Source organism: Cricetulus griseus, chromosome 2, assembly GCF_003668045.3.
Source record: "Cricetulus griseus strain 17A/GY chromosome 2, alternate assembly CriGri-PICRH-1.0, whole genome shotgun sequence".
Classification (NCBI taxonomy): Eukaryota; Metazoa; Chordata; class Mammalia; order Rodentia; family Cricetidae; genus Cricetulus; species Cricetulus griseus.
In genome coordinates, this window is record NC_048595.1 from 204857927 (window position 1) to 204875646 (window position 17720).

The 17720-nt window shown below is 45.6% G+C and overlaps 1 protein-coding gene across 2 annotated transcripts in view; it reads left to right on the forward strand.

The window, feature by feature from the left end:
* Gypc (glycophorin C (Gerbich blood group)) overlaps positions 1-13739 on the forward strand; it is a 33616-nt gene extending 19877 nt beyond the window's left edge. For both annotated transcript variants that reach the window (XM_027400684.2, XM_027400685.2), the window contains exons 2-3: positions 8556-8606; positions 11850-13739. In XM_027400684.2, the coding sequence (XP_027256485.1) occupies positions 8556-8606; positions 11850-12046 (248 nt within the window). In that variant the 3' untranslated portion in view covers positions 12047-13739. The remainder of the gene's footprint in view (positions 1-8555; positions 8607-11849) is intronic.
* The last annotated feature ends 3981 nt before the right edge of the window (positions 13740-17720 follow it).

A 17720-nucleotide genomic window follows, 5' to 3' on the forward strand; every position in this document is an offset into this window, starting at 1 on the left:
AGTTTGTTAGCTTTCCTCTTACTAGTCTGGGGCGGGGGGGGGGGGAGGGACTTATCCCTTTCTACGAAAGAAACAATTTAGATAGCAACTGGTTTGTGTCATGGGACTTCAGCTGACAGAGGAAGAATTATATATGCGTGTGTGACGTCTTTGGTTTTAAAAAACTAATGTGGACAAATATAAATCACAAGATATGGACAGGGAATGGGGACGATGGAACAGGGGCTCGCCAGAGTGACAGATTTCGATGTCCGTAGTGCATTCCATCAGGGGAAACAGCAGGAGCAGGGGAAACAGCGGGAGGAAGGGGTAAAGGAGTAGTGTGGCAGGAATGGTGGGGAGAAATGGCTTATCCTCCCCCAAGCCCAGACAAAAGACAGGACAGGGGTGGGACCATGGCTGGTGGCTTCCTGATTCCATCCCAGATACAAAGAGGAAGTGAACGGGTGACTCATGTGGGTGTTTTTCCTGCCCTGGTATTTAGCAGATGGGATTTGGAGGGCCAAGGAAGGATAAATAGTGTCATGGGAAACACAGGAAAGCCGGCCAGCCCAGATGATGAGGGAGTGCCAGCCCTAAGCATCGTGCCATCTCATCTCCACAACCAAAGTCCAGATTTCCACTTTCCCAGTGGGTCCACACACATGAGTGTATACTTGTGACCACATGGGCACACATGCGGATAGTAAGAGAGATCTCCTGTAGAAAATGTCACCACAAGGGAGCCATCCAGGATGTTCTCATGTCCTCTCTACAACCCATTGCCCATGTAGCTGGGGTGGACAGGGAGTCAAACTCCTGCTAAACCTCTGACACCAAATTCCAGGCTCTCTGTGTCACCCACTGCAGTGACCCCTTGAAGAACTATGAGGTAACTTTTGGAAAGGGCAATTTTATTTAATTTGCAGATTGCTGTCTTTACCCCCACCCAGCCAATATGCTCCCAATATTTAAACCCTGCCTCTGCCTTCTGCCATACCCTTTCCAAATGCAAGTCTAGCACGTAAGCCAACCTGTGGTCTTGCTCAGAGAAGCCAATACGACAGAAAGCATTGGGGTTTTGCAAAATGAATGTCCATCTTGAAAATTCAGTTCTAAAACACCCTAAGATTCGGGAGCTTTTTCTGAAGTCTTTCAGAAAAGTTAAGCTCAATTTAGGAATCTTCGTTAGCTGGGGAATTTACATCCCCAGTGTGTGGAGGTCTAAGCAGTTTGATGTGTCAGGAACACTGTGTATCACGCCCACCTGGTCCTTATCAGGGTGGTTCCCTGAGAGCCAGGCTACAGCCCTGAGAGGGAGGTTCCCCTCTGCACACTCAGCCCCAGTCCCGTAGCCTCGAGCTCTCAGAGCATCTGGGTCACAGGAAGAAGAGAAACATTTCAGAAAGGACAGGAAGGACACCCACTTCCTGCTCCCAGCCTGGCCTTTCCTTCCTTCCAGGGTGCTGTCCCAGTGCACATTCCTCTTTTGGACCACACTCTGTCCTGCTGCCTAGGGGCCCTCTGCCCTCCTTTGCTCACCCTGCCTGTGGTAGTTCTGCTGTCTGCTTTGCACTGTGGAAACTCAGTCTCTTGTCATGATGCATCCAAGGGCTAGTGAGGTCACTGTTAGCAAAATGCTGACTTCAGGAGCTTGATGACCTGAGTCGGATCCTCAGAACCCAGGAAGAAAAGCCAGCAAGCTTGGTGTGCACTTAGAATTCCAGCAGGGGAGGTGGACACAGGAGGATCCCTGAGGCTTACCAGTTAGGAACTTAGTGACCCCTGGGTCTTGGTGAGAGACCCTGTCTCAAAAGTTAAGATGGACAGTGTGCAGGGGAATAAGACCTGAGAATGACCTCTGACCTATAACCCACCCATGCCTACCCACTCACTTGCGTGCACGCGCGCGCACGCGTGCACACACACACACACACACACACACACACACACTCACAAAGAGACTGTCCAAGTAAAGATTGTAAAACTCCTTGCGACTGCCTCCTGGCCAGCTGTCCTGCTTGTTACAGACACAGGATCTGCTGCTGCCCAGGAAGAACACCTCCCCATCTGTGTGCAGAATATAAACCTCCTAGAGCTAGTTATCATAGCTAACCAAAGCATCATTATATACACATGCAATCTGATCAGGGTTATCAAATCATGTAATTAGGTAATTAGGTGCCTAATTATGCTGGAATCGAAATTATATTCTCAAGTGAATTAAGTCCTTTAAGAAGTAGAAAATTAAGAGCCGGTGGGAAGCAGGGACTGACACACTGGTGTGATGTGACTGTGGGCCGCATGCGGCTGCTGATTTGTACTTGAGTCATATGTATGTGTGTGTAAAGCTCACATGGCACACATGTATGAAAAAAGACATACTCCTCAGCCAGGATCCATGCCAGGAATTTAAAAAAATGACAGCCATTGGTGTCACTGGAAGCTTAATGTTCCTCTGCAGACTCACTGTTTAGTGAACCCCAGGATGTGCTAAGTAGTTACACAGAAGGCAATTCATGATAGGAGAATCACTAGGAACCACCAGAGGCACAATGTGCAGCCATATTCATTTGTTCACCCGGCCAGTGTCAGGCTAAGCCATGAAACACTGTTGTGCTTACAGGAGTTCAAAAAGCACAGAGGCTTACTGTGAAGTGCATGCATCTGCATGGCAAGTACTTGTAGAGGCCAATGGGACAGCTTGAGGTGTCATTCTTCAGGAAGCAGTTTTGTTTGAGCCAGTATCTTATTAGCCTGGAACTCTCCAGGTAGACTAGGCTGGCTGGCCAGTGAAACCAGGGATGCACCTGACTTCTTTTCCTTTTAAACATAGATTCTGGTGCTTGAAGGCAGGTCCTTACATTTGCAAGGCAAGTTTTACCAGCCAAGTCACCGCCTCCATCCCTACAAAGGGTTTTATATAAATGGTCACTCAGCAAGCTGAGGTCTATGGCCTGGGTTTGTACAGCCAATCAACCAAGAGTGGACTTTCCCTTCTTAAATGTGTGTGTATTGGTTACTCTTACATCTCTGTAACAGAATACTTTAGAGGCACAACTTAGGGGGTGCAAGGTTTCTTGTCCCTCGTGGTTTCAGAGGGAGCAGTCCATGGTGGTGAGGCAGGGTAGCTGCAGATATGTGACGTGGAGGTTTGTTCATCTGGCCAGGAAGCTGAGAGTACACCGTGGAACCAGGACTGGGCATAACCTTCAGAAGTTCATTTCAAGAGTTACTAGGGTCAGAGACTGGGTCTTGGGAGCTCTAACAGGCCAGGCTCTGCCAGTCCTCAATAAGCCAATTAAAGAGGCAAGTGAATGGTAAGGACAGAAAACAGGCAATTTCTATAATGGAATATATGGGGACCCGGTGATTCCTACCCTCACATAGCCATCTCCCTCTGGTGACACTGATATAAGGTACAGATTTAAATTCATTGTAAGACGTACACATAGCTAAGCAGTCCTAGTCAAGATGGAATCCTACCCATCATTGACCAATCTTTGTCTGGTCTCCATGCTCTCACAAAGTGATCTGGTAATTTGTGAGAACTGAGTGAAATGTCTTCCTTCAAAACAAACTTCTGCTCTCACTGCACTGGCCTTCAGCCTCCTTGTTCTCATAGGATGCGACTCCTGAGGAAATGCTAGCAAGAATCATAGTATCAGTTAGCCAAAAGACAAGTGTCTCTTTGGAAAAATCCTCATTCCTGCCAGTCTGGTCATAACAATAATGACCTACTTCCCCCCAGTTAGGACCCAACAATAGACCTACTTCTCCGCAGTTAGGACCCACTTCCCCGAATAACTCCACCAGATGGTCATCCATATGAATGTGTGGACAGTATTCCGAGCCCTAAAAGGTTCTAAGCAAATAAACAAATGAACAAACTGCTGTGGTGCAGTAACTGTAAGTGGGCTTTGTGACAGCTTTTCACACCATGTAGCCAAGGAACGCAAGCCAAGGAAAAGCTTCTTGGGGGAGGCCATACTGATCTGAATGAGCTGGAGGATGAGGAGGAATTTGCAAAAGCTAACGTTTCTTCCTAGAATGTGATCAAGATAACATAAGAAAATTGACCCTCCCTCATCCACCACCAACTGCCAATATTTCTTCAGCTAGGGTTGGGGCCTCACAAGACTCTATGATGGAGCTTTGACTGGCTTGACTATGTTCAGGGCTTGTGGAGGTAAGCACAGCTACTGTGAGATGATGGGTGCAATGCCATGACATGTCCAGAAGACTGCATTTAAAAGAACTCTACATCCTACAGCTAGGTTCTAGCATTCTCTCTACGCTCTGAGGCTTTCGGGCATGGGGGGAGGTTGGTATAAAGTCATGTGTTCTCAGTATTCTGACCAATTATGAATCTATGCATTACCCACTATCCACTGCAAATAAGAAAGTTCTCTGATGAGCAGCCCTCATCTGTGAATATGATCATAAATATTTAGAAGGCAGATTAAAACATAACTATTAAGCAAAATAACAACAGTAGGTTTCCCCTGAGGGCTGATGACCTCGAATTCATGGGCTTTTAGGTTTATAGTACCAGGTATGAATTTTCTCCCGTGGTACAAGCCTCACATCTAATCATAAAGTGGTTAGTTATGCCCATAACCTTCATGTCAGTAGTGCACCAGTAGGCACATCTTATCTTGGAGGTTGATACTGAATCATGCAGGATCCCACACTATTAAAAAAAAACATTGATGATATTTCTTCCTAACCCCAGCAGCCTGCATAGAGCCTTCCAGCACCGTGCAAGCTAGCTAGCAGTGAGAGATTTTCCTGGTCAGTTAGATTGATTTCTGTTCTGCAACTAAAGTGTATGGTGTCTTGAGAAATAGCATCTTACCATCTAGTTGTGGTGGGAAACCAAGAGCAATAGAAATATTTAATAGCCCATGTCTTCTGAAAGCAACATTGCTCACCAAAGAAGGATACCTCCATTTCATTAATATTCCTTTTAAAAATGTAGTTTTAAAAGTAGTGAGTTTCAATTTGACTTTTTTTTTTTTTTTGGTTTTTTGAGACAGGAGCCTATCCTGGCACTCGCTCTGGAGACCAGGCTGGCCTCCAACTCACCTGCCTCTGCCTCTGCCTCTGCCTCTGCCTCTGCCTCCCGAGTGTACCACCAATGCCCGGCTCAATTTGACCTTTTTATACACCCTTAGCTGAGACCAATCCACCCCCTCCCTCTCCACCTCCACTTAAACCTGTTGCTTTCATTTCTTTCATCACTATCAGCTCTGTCTTGGTTACATTTCTAGTATTGTTATAAAACACCATGACCAAGGCAACTTATAAAAGAAAACGTTTAATTTAGGAATTACATTTTCAGAGGATTTTAGTCCATGATGGCAGGAAAAGCTGAGAGCTCACCTCTTGATCTGCAAATAGAAGGCAGGAGAGACACACTGGGAATGGCATGTGTCTTTTAAAGCCTCAAAGCTGGACTCTAGTGATACACCTCCTCCAACAAGTCCATACCTCCTAATCATTCCCAAACAGGTCCCATTCCCAAACTGGGACCGAAGTATTCAAACATATGAGTCTGTGGGGCCATTCTCACTCAAATCAACACAAGCCCCATGTCCAGTTTGTTCCACAGAAGGGTAGGGTGGTGACAAGTCAATGACTCAGAATTTAAAAACAGAACTTAGAGTTCTCCCTCTTCAAATATCTCCTTTCTGAAATTCCCCTTACTTTGTGGTGATTCTGTTTGCCAGAACTGCTGCACTGACTACTATGATTTTGTTCCGTTCTTGGACTAAAAGCTGCAAGGAAGGGAAAATCACCCCCAGTGGTTTATTCTTCCAAAACGTTCTTTAAAAATCCAATGTATCTATTTCACCACTGAGAATTACCCTTGACTTCATCTAGAATCTTGTGATTTGAGCAAAGGTGAGATTCCACTGGAGGTCGTTTGTAAGATGGAAGCAGAATCTCTCCTGATGTTCTGATGGGGAATTCTGTTAAACCCAAAAACTAAAATTAGAAGAATGCTATATTTTAAATATTCAGTCTTGCTAAGAGTCAGTTTTGTCTATCCACCTGATTCTTTGGCATTTCTCAGTATAATTTCCTTCATATAGATATAGATCCTGTATGTTTCTTAATAGATAAAAACCCAGATCTGCTATCTAAACCAATTGTGGTTGTGATTTCACTGTGCTTCCTTATTTTCGGCTGCATGTTTTTGGTAGGGACTTTTTGGGAGTCTTTTGGCATTGAGCTCTTTCTCTTCCTGCTGCAATCATGTGTGTTTTCTTTCTTCATTATTAGCACACACCCTCTACTTAGAGTCAAGCCAGCTGAGAACATCAGTTGTCCATTTCTGTTTCTGATCTGATACATGGATTGATTACCTTGCTGAGCACTTGAGGTTGTGATCTCAACAGGAAGCTAGTGGGGTGAGGGATGGACCACTAGTTTTTCAGATGACATCCAGACTCGTCTGAACTACACTTGACCTTAGCCCTTGAAGAAACAAAGGGTCTAGTCCTGGGCCTGAGTAGGGTCCGGAGCAGCTGAGGGGTAAGAGCAGGCAAGCAATGTCTGTAAGAAACCCAGGCCTTCGGAACCATCACTAGAAAAAAGCAGGTGCTACACCCCAGGCCACTGCCTCTACCCACACCTCTTCTTGACGTCTGTAATACCTGGTTTAATCCTCCCAGTTCAGTGCTGACTCCAGGCTGCTATCCTGGCTCTGTCCTACCCACTGCCCTTTCAGACTCTAGAAGCCAGTATTTTATCAGATAGAGACGTGTGCATGGTAACTGCCCTGTGAAGAAAGATCTCATTACACTACGATTGCAGAGATTACCTGAGCCTGGTGTAACCTTCTCTGCTTTAATTTATAGTGAGATTTCTAATTTAGTACTGCTATATCCATAGTCTAATAAATCCTCCAACCCCTGTGTCCCCAAGGAGAGGTGATATCATGCTTAGTAGCTAGAAGTACTACTAAAGGAGGTTCCCTTGTGCCATATCCAAAAGCTGCAGAAAAACACTAGCAGCAACTTCAGTAGCTTGAATATCTCTACAGGGTGACCCTCCCCACTGGAAAGTCAATACACAGACCTGGGTTTGGGGAGAGTACTCAGGGAGAGGATGAAAGTATACCCCTATTGAGTAATGAAGTCCCAGACTGCCACCGAATGAGCTGTGTGACCACAGGCACATCACATGCCTGAGTTTGAGTGTTCCACCTGTGAAATGGCTGATGATGGCGGGCATCTCTCAGGAAGATCACTGAGATAGTAGGTGTGAGGCAATAGCAAAGCCAGGCAAGGTGTGAGCAGACCATCAGATAGATGGCCTGTGTTAAACACAGTGGTGCAGACTTCCTCCCACTACAGATAACCTACTGAGTGTCTAGCCCATGTGGGCCTCTGTGATTGAATACAGTGACATTGCAACTTTTCCTGAGAAGATATGAACAATTGTCTATTTGCCCCAAATATGGCTCCAATGGCAGACCAAGGTAATGATTCTATCATAGTCCAACCTGGCCAGCCAGTAAGTTTTGGAGGTGTTCTTATCTAGAGCATGGGTGAATGTTTACCTACAGGAGTGTAGATAACCCAAAAACAGACACATCAGAGACTGGGGAGATGGCTCAGCTGGCAAAGTGCCAACTGTGCAAGAATGAGGACTTGCATTTGCATCCATGGAATCCATGTACAATGGACAGGTATGGTAGGATGCATCTGTAACACTAGAGGGCTAGAGTGAAGAGGATCCATGCAACTAAGTGGTCAGCCATCCTAGCAGAATCAGTGAGCTCTAGGTTCTGTGATGGTTACTATCTTAAATAATAAGGTGCAAAGTCACCAAGAAAGAACTCCGGCCTCCACACACACAAGTATACAGGCACCCACCTACAAACATGCACATACCCACACAAACATACACACACACACACACACACACACACACACACACACACACACACACAATCAGTTGCCATCACCAAAAGTCCCACATCTTGGATGGTGAACTCATTGAAGCTGCATCATAGAGTCCACTTTTGGTTAGCCTTCTGTGTCCTGTATGCTCTAGTATCTCCAAAGATTGCTTGTAGCTGGGAAACGCCAGAAGAGAGTAATGGCTGAAATCTCAGCTGAGGGTCCTAAGACCTGCTCCCCCCTTCTATTAAGGGATGTCAAAAGCTCCATTGCCATTATCATAAACAGATGTATCTTTCTGTTCATTGAGTTGCCATGGATACCTGGCCAAGATACCTCCACTCCAAGATGGTGAACATATTATACCCATGGGGGCAAAAGTCAACCAACATCTACATGTGGGCACAGGCATCTGTGCTGGATTTCAGTGGGGAGCTAGTGTGGTTCTGGAGTGCCCTGGGATTCACGGGGTGTTCTCAGCCTGGTTCAGTAGCCAGGCAGAGCTGAGTCTGTGCCTTCCAGCAGTGGTCTGTGTGCACTGTGCTCTTCTCTATGCAGACAATCACCAAGCTGCTTACAAGTGATCAGGGGTACATACTGGACAAGTTGCTTCTGTTTGTGGGGAGTCTTCCTTTCTCACCTTTTTTTCTCTTTTGTCTGCAGAGCCTGACCCAGGGATGTCCTATGGCATAATGGAGATTGCCATCATTGCAGGTGAGCTGGCATGGCAGCACCCTTCTGGAAGCCAAGAAAGACCCTGACCAGAACAGGCTTCAGGATCTAGGTGGAATAAGGGGTGGCCATGGCTGGTGCCTCTCTCCTATTCTAGTTTGCTTCTTATTGCTATGATAAGCACCTCCACCAAAAGAAACCGGGGGGGGGGGAGGAAAGGGTGTTTTAGCTTATACTTCCATGTCACAGTCCTTCACTGAGGGAAGCCAGGGCAGGAACTCAAGCAGGACAGCGGCAGAAACCATGGATGGAAACTGCTGACCAGCATGTTTCCTCTGGCTTGCTCAGCTGTGTTTCTTACAGCGCCCTACCATGGGATGGAACCACCTTCAGTGGTAGCAGCAATAAAAAAAAAAATGCCCCCATACACTTGTCCATAGGCCAATCTGCTTAAGGCATTTCTTCAATTGAGATTCCTCCTTTCTAGGTGTGTACAGACTTGTGACCAGTTGACAAAAATCATTTTACTGCCCCCAGGGGGCACTTTGAGGATGGAAAGGAGCACTCCTGTCCTGGCTGGAAGTGTCACACATGGTACCTGACAAAGCAGGGACAAAAAAGGGACTCACTACACATGTACCCCGACCTTGGATCCCCAGCGGTTCAGACTGGAGAATGAGTCATCTGTGATTTAGAAATAAAAAATGATAAAAACAGATCAGTAGAAAGGGAAACTGGGACAAAGTCCCTACAGAAGAACTTTGTTTGGGGTAGGGTGGTCAGAGCACCATAAGAGGCCCTGAAGTGAGAAAACATTAGGAGAGAAGTGCCATGTATAACATGGTAGGAATTCTGAAGAGAAAGCACCTTCAATTCCAGAAAACAAAAGCAGTTTCTGGCTCTTACAGGTGGGGTGGTAGGAGGTAGGGATCGACCACGTGACCTAGTCTGTGTTCTAGGAGTCACAAAGTAGGAAGGCATTAGATAAAAGAGGGTTGTAAGCCAAGGTTGTCAGAGTTCTTTCTGGACATCAGCTAGACTTGCTCCCAGAGGCAAAAAGGGGTGGGGGACTCAACCACTTGTGAGGGTTGTGGGGTCTCAGCTGCTCTCCATGGCTGGGTTTGAGAGAGACTATAGGAAGATTTCTTGGGTTTTAGAAGAAAAAAAAAAAGCAGCAGCTAACAAGTGTGCCCTAGCTCTGTAGAGCAGGTTTGTGGTACAAGTAGGTAAGCTAGTCCAGGCTTCAAGGGCTCCACATCTCCGTCATCTCACACTGCCCTGACTCACGCCTCCATCCTAAAAGTTGGAGCCTGGGCAGGTGGCTTCCCACTTGTGGCTCAAGAGCGAGCAAGCTTGGGAGGTGTCTCGTCGTGCTCCCTTCTTTGTGCTCCACTCTTCTCACTATAGCTGGCACATAGCTCAGAGATCATCTTCAGTTAAAAATAAAGAAGCAACAGGAAGCCACCAAAGACACCTGTTGATTTCACCTAGCTGCTCATTCACTCATCATTTTGCTGTCCCTGAGCCCTTCCTTTTCTCAGGAAGTATTGGCAGGTACAGTGTTCCTGTGACAGTTGTAAGCTTAGGAAATCGTCCCATACAAATAAGACATGGAGCTGTATTCCCCGATATTGTTCCTCCAAGAACCCTGCATTCTAAGTGAAGATAGTTTGATTCTACAGCTTTAAACCTAGTGAGCCAATCCAAAACACCTCCCATGGGATTATTGCCTTTGAACCATCTAAATTTCTCTTTTCCAGGCCCTAAGTGTTCTGACCCCTCTTATCTGCCTTCCACTTTACTTCTGTCATTCCTGGGACCTAACACATCTTTGACATAGACCTGGGCATGTCGTCCACTGAATGGCCAAGTCCACATCTTCCTGGAGACCTGGAAATCTTTGCTCCCGGGAATGAATGGTTCATGCTGGATAAAGGCAGCTCTCCAAAAGCACCTCCCCCACCCATATACTACCATACCTGATCACCCTTGTCTTTCCCCCTGTGGACTCTATGCATGTAACCAGTTCTTCCTAGTTTTCCAGGACTTTCATAGTCTTGGCACAGAAATTTCTATATGTAAATGGGATTGCCTGAAGAAGTAAAGCCTGACATTCTGTGGGCCCTTTAGCTTCAAACCAATACAAGTACTTGTGTTACTGGTGGTCTCTGTAGAGACAGCGTGTGTGAAGAATTGAAAGCACCCACAAATAGCAAAGCAACAGGGTTTTTATTCCAAGGCAAAGTGAAAGTTACAGAGTATCAATGCCATGAGAGAACAGTTGGTCCTGAGCAAGATTTGCACGAGGATGCTTGGAAAACTGGATGCTAAGGATGTTGTAAGGGTGAACTTTTTTTTTGAGATTATAGTTTAATTACAACATTTCTCTCTTCCCTTTCTTCCCTCCAAACCCTCTATATAACCTACAACACTCTCCTTTAAGTTCATGATCTCTGTTTTTACTAATTTTTATTGCATTAGTAAATTTTTATTTACTCATTTTTATTACATATATATAATCACCTTTTAGTCCATATAATGCTACCTGTGTGTATGTTTTCAGGGCTGACTGTTTGGCACTAGTCAACCAGCTAGTGTACTTTTCCTTGGGGAGGGCCATCTCTCTCATTCCCAGCTTTCCTCAGTTGCCTATAGTTCTTTGTGTAAGATTGAGACCTCACAGGATTGATTTTTAGTCCAGTTTGGCAAGTTCATTGGAGTCATCCTTGTTCATCTCACATTTTGGCAGTCTTTGGGTGAAATTTTTTCTGGTTTTTGGAGACAGGGTTTCTCTGTGTAGCTTTGGAGCCAGTCTATCCTGGCACTCACTCTGGAGACCAGGCTGGCCTCGAACTCACAGAGATCCACTTGCCTCTGCCTCCAGAGTGCTGGGATTAAAGGCGTGCGCCACCAACGCCCAGCTCTTGGGTGAATTTTTGTGTTAATTGATGGACTCTGGTTATGTAAGCCTTTGTATACTATTCATGTCCTTTCCTATGATGCATCTGATTTTAAACAATGCATGCTTGGTCATGCATAAACATAAAATAGCAAATAGAGATTTTTTCCCCCAGGTGATCCTCTTGTGGTTTTCTATTTCCCTGTGGTCAGTAGTTTCATAGATCAGATACCACTGTATTATTTTACTGATTGACTGTGGCTACCAGGGTTTTCCAAGGTGCACTCTACTCCAAGAGAATAATGTTATGCCCAGAGGAAGAAGTCACACTGTAACAATGCCCACAACCTGACTTGACTGAGTTGCATCCTATCTCCCTCTTGCAGCTGTGATCACTGCAGTGGCCTTGGTCCTGGTCTGCCTCCTCTTTCTCATGCTTCGGTACCTGTACAGGCACAAGGGCACCTACCACACCAATGAGGCCAAAGGCACAGAGTTTGCTGAAAGTGCTGATGCAGCCCTGCAAAGTGACCCTGCCCTCCAGGACGCTGGGGACAACAGCAAGAAGGAATACTTCATCTGAGGGGTAGCAGACTCCACCTCCCTTCAAGATGTTTCTGGCTACAGGAGAGAAAGCACACCCACTATGTACCACCATTATCAGCACCAGGAAGCCCTCAAGGGCACCCCAAGACTCTTACTGCAGAACACTGGGTGCCTGCCAGGAAACTGATCCAGATGGAAGGAATCAAGGTGTAGAGCACCTCTTCCAGGGACTCAATGGCCACCCAGAGGCTGGCATTGGCTCTACAAGAAATAGAGAATATCTGGATACACAGGTCTCCCTGCACAATGCAGGCCTCATCTCACTAGTACAAAAGTTCTCCTCATTGTGCATGGGTGGTTGGGCCTGGAAGTGGGGCTGTATAGAAGTGTGACATCTATAAGCTGACTGGGGATACTGGCATCAGATGGCAGTCCTTGACATTTGGGGAGAACAGCAGGTGCCAGAGCTAAAAGGCATCTTCCTTTCCCATCAATCCAGCTCAAAATGATAACAAATAAATCTGAAGTGTAACTGAGCATTCATTATCAAATGGCACTACTCTAAGTGTCTAGGAAACAGTGAATGCCACCCATTGCTGACTTTTCTTATGTATAACATTGTGTCTGTGTGCATGGGGCAAGAATTGGCCAGTTCTGGCAAGAAGACAGGAGGAAGAATGACCTTTCCCCTCACTGGTCCAGCTATATAAAACAAATGGAAGGATGAAGCACAGTCATTGGGCCACTGGCTGAAGCACTGATTTCTTGATAAATAGTATTAGAAAAAGAGACTTGTGCTCAATAGCCATGAGTGAACTCCATCAGCCCCGGGTTTGGGTCTTAGCTCCTTTGTACTGCTCTTAGGACCTTAAGCCATGCAGTTGACTTCTCTGGCCTTAATGGTGGCATTTTTTGACATTTTTTCAAGTAGAAATGATGCTAATTGTGTGACCCCTGGTTCCTAATTCCCAGCATTGTGGGAAGAAACAGAAGTATCAGATACTAGGCCATCACCATAGTCTAGTGTCGCTAGCACAGTGCCTTCATGGGCTTGCCTGTGTTGGCTAATGAGAATTCATCATTACACCACCTCAAAACATTCTGAGAAGCCACTTATTTGAAATGGATAACAGGGAGAAAATGAACTAATTAACCAACCCCTTCAAGGTGAAATTGCCAGTGGCTCTGCAGTTTACTCTGAGGCCAGCATTGCTTAGTTTAAAGACTGCCCCCTCCTGTACCTAGGTCCTCTCAGGAGCCCTCTCAGCTGTGCTGTCTCCACCTAGAATCCATTAAAAAAAAAAGAGACCCATATCATGTTCCCCTGTAAGCTAATGAGAATATAAGCTCAGTCAAGTATGGCCACCAGCCAAAGGAGCTGAAGTCCTGGGAATGCTGTGGGGAAGAGAAGCAGGGATTTAATCAGAACAAGAGAACAGTCAAGTGACAGATGGCCCCAGATTGGTGAATGTCTGTGTTCTCATCTATGAAGTAAATGGCTGGCTACAGTTGTCACCCATTCATTCATTTAGAGAGGCCTAGTCTAAAACCCTAGTGGATGCTTGAAACCAAAGGCAGTATTAAACCCCTTGTATTTGGCTTTTCTGCACACACTTATGTTAAGATTTAATTTATAAATTAGACACAGTAAGAAATTAACTGCAGTAACTCACAGTAAAATGGCATACTTTTAAGCATAAGCTGTAATAAAAGATTTTTGAAACCATGAATTGCTTATTTCTGGAATTTTTTATTTAATATTATCAGATGACAGTTGGCCATAAGTAATTACAACTTCAGAAAGCTCCTATGGATGGGGGCAGCTACTGTTATCTGCCCACAGCTGAGACTGTGCCACACAACAGCAGCCTGGGAAAATAACTGTAGAACAAAACAAACAAAAGGTACAGTCGGGTATAGATGGGCTCAGAAAATACCATAATAAAGCAGAGTTGAATCAGGTGAGGTGTTTCTAGGTCTCTGCCAAGCCAGTTAGATTGTGGCTGCTGAGGAAGGGGAACTGAGAAATGTTACACTTTCAAAGGGGCTTGGCCAGACATACCATGTCTTCACAGAATATTTCTGGTTTTCTTAATATTTATTTATTGTGTGTGGATGAGACTGTTGCACACGTGTGAACCAGAGGAAAACTTGAGGGAGTCGGTTCGCTCCTGTTATGTGGGTTCCTGAGAACATGTCTAGGAAACACTAACGACTTCTAATTTCCTTCCATGTGGTGACATCACTTCCAGCGTTTCAGCATGCACAGCTGGGGCTTTGTGTTCATGAATGTGAGCCCAAGTGGCTATTCAGTAGGTAGGTACAGAAGAGGAACCCACACCAGCACAGACACACCCCTCCTTGCATAGGATGGCCCTAGAGCCCCTGGGCCTCCAAGGCATTCCTATCCGGCTATCTGTCCTTGCTTCCCCTAGTAGGCTCAAAGGCTTCTGTATTGCCTGTGAACAATGAGAAGCAGTTCCCTGTGCTTATACATGTCTGTTCTCTCCTTCTCTCAACCTCATTAACTGCCCAGTGCCTAGAAAACCTATCAAAAGAGCCCAACACCCAACCCAGCCTGGATCAGTTCCAGCCGAAGCAGTGATGACTCAAGCTGTGGGACTGGCTCATTGAAGGTGGCTCAACAGATGCCACCAATAAAGATGCTATCTCTGGTGACTACAGAAGTCAGATGGCTGTGACTGGTAAAATGAATAAATGAAGTAGTGCACATGTATGCTCACATGTGAACACACACACACACACACACACACACACACACACACACACCCAATGCCTCCATAAATCAGGGAGCCTTTTTATCTCTCCCTCAGCACTGCCTGGAAGTGATGCATCGTGCCTTCAGGGAATGTACTGGGCTATGCATGCATAGTTGCACCATACCTTCAGGGAATGTTGCTGGGGATATATGCGCAGTTGCACACATTGGAGTTTTCATAAGCTAGTAAGGGCTGACCTAGTGTGAGAGACCTTTCTGTAAGGAGACCATCACGTGGGGCACTGGCCTGTCACTGAGAATATAATTAAGAATGCAGCAATATCTATTAGGTCAGTAACTCCCCATCCATGCCTCAGGACTTGAGGACAGCCCAGCCCACTTCCACATTCAAAGGAGAATAGACCACTGGATGACAACATGACAAAGCGGCCGTGCCAACCCGTTGAAGTAGCTTGTGCTGCTTTCTAGTAAAACAATCATCCTGCAATGAAGGTACAGCTGCTCCTTGCCCTGGGACTGTATGATCTGGTCCTGTAAACCCATCCTTGATCAAAGGTTTCATTAAGTCAAAATGCATTTTAGGGGATGAAAAGATGGCTCAGATGGTAAAGTGCTTATCCTCAGGCATGTAGACTTGAGTTCAACCCCCACAACCCACATTTAAAAGAGCTACACCTGATGGCATACATTTATAATCCCAGTGATGTGTGAGGCAGAGGTGGGCTTGCTCACCACCAACCCTCAACAACTTGAATGGACCCCAGGCCTATAAGAGACGGTGTCTCAAATAGCAACTTGGACAGCAACCAATGAACAACACCCAACATTGTCCCTTGATCTTCACACATGTACACATGCACACACAGAGAATATATGCACGCATGCACAGATGTTTGTGAACACACATTGTATCACAGACTCTTTAAATGACTTGTCATCACCACTCTCTCAGAAATCAGGCCATGACCCCTGCAGCTCCCTTTCTTTCTCTGGTACAGATAATTTAGAAGTTGTATGGTACCCTTGAAGTTCCTCCCTTTAGTGGCCTCAATATAAATTTGTGGTCCCATCATGTGGTCCCACCTGGCTCCATGTGTGCCAGGAGTCACATAGACTCCCATGTTGTAAAACTCCCAACTATTCCCTAAAACCTTAAAAAGTAGTATATCCCCTTAGTTCTGAGGAGGATTTCTCTAAAGTAGCTACCTCTCCTTCCCCTCCTCTCCTTCTCCCTCTTCCTCTCTTTCTCCCCCACCCCTCCCCCATCCTTTACCGGCCCCCATGACATTTTCAACAACAGGTATCTCTCTTACCTTTCTTTTACTTTAAGCTGTCTCTCATAATAGTCACAATTCTCTCCCACTGCAATGCCTCATCATGGCCTCTTGGTTGCCCTCTCCTAATAAAGCTCATACTAAAGGGTGACTGGTCTCACTTCCTTTCCATTGAACCCGGTGGTTTTCTCTCCATCCCTTTGTTATAACAGCACACATGCACTCATGCACACTTGTGTTTATACACTTGGTCTCAAACTCAGCTGATCCTACTGTATCTTACAGGTGCTTGGAACACTTCCATCTCCTGCCAGTAGAGCTGGGCAAGATTACCAAACCCAGTGCCTTCATGTAATAAAGTGTTGACTATTGTATGTAATTTCTTGACTGTTGTAGTGAAAGCTAAGAACAGAAGAAAGCAGGATTGTGTATGTACACTTTCACCCTGCCATACAGCAGAAAACTACTGAGCTAGAGCCAACCGGAGTCAGGAATCATCTGTATCCAAGGAACTTCAGAGGTGTGTGTGTGTGTGTGTGTGTGTGTGTGTGTGTGTGTGTATGTGTGTGTGTATGCGCAAGCGCACCCAAATGTATGTGCAGAGACAGCCACACATTTACTAGCTACTTGTGTAATTGTGGGGATTACATAGCTGGAAAATACAATTTCTGCCTTCAAGAATTTGAGGCTTTGTAGAGAAATAAATATATGTGCAAATGTTCATGGCCCTCAAGTATCACAGATTCTGAAAGCAAAGAGATAGCAGATAAATTTGAAAACTGAAAAAAAAAGACACAGTTTAATAGTAAGGCAGACTTAGCAAGAGCCCCAGAAAAGGAGGAGGTTGGATCTGCAGAACAGTAGGTAAGAGCTGGAGTATAGAGGAGCCAAGGCCCCGAGCTAAGAAAGTTGGAGTTTGTTACACATGACTCAGGAGCCACTGAAATAACATGAGGTAAAAAGCAGTGGCCACATCACACAGAACTCAGACTGGACTGTGGAAATCTACAGAGGGCAGGGGGTGGGGAAGTAGCCCAGTCAGTGAAGTACTTGCCTAGCAAGCATAAGGACTCAAGTTTGACCTCCAGAACCCCCAGAAAAGACTGGATGAAGCTTCATTTCGCAGCCCCAAGATGAAGCATCTACACCATACTCCCAAATCTCAAGGAGCACATAGAAAGATGGGATGAAAGACTGTAAGAGACAGTGTTCAGAGAGAACCACTGCAAAATAATGTCTTCTGAACATCCGAGGCTTCTGTGGTTGTCTGAAGAAAACCAGCAGAAGATCAAGCCAGTCAGCTTTGCAGTGAGGGCCAGGGAGGGACTGCTGAAGCCCTGTCCTACCTGAGGGCTACTCCCAGTTGAAGGCTGAGGGGGGTTGCCCTCCTCCCCAGCCAGAGATAAGGTTTTCCCAAGGATGAGGCCCCAGATAAGCTGCCTGTCTTCCAGTGAATGGGCTTGCACCCTGTGCATACACAGGCTGCTCTAATAGAACTTAAGGCTTATTTTAAAAACTGGAACATAAAGTTGGATAAAATCAAAACACATTGTACATGTGTATGCAATTCTCAAAGAGTAGATAAAAATACATTAAAAAACAAAGCCAGACATAACAGTGAGCACACTTGTATTTCTAAGGGTGGGGAGGTGGAGACAGACAGATCCCTAGGCCAGCCTGAGTGGTAAGCTAGGAAG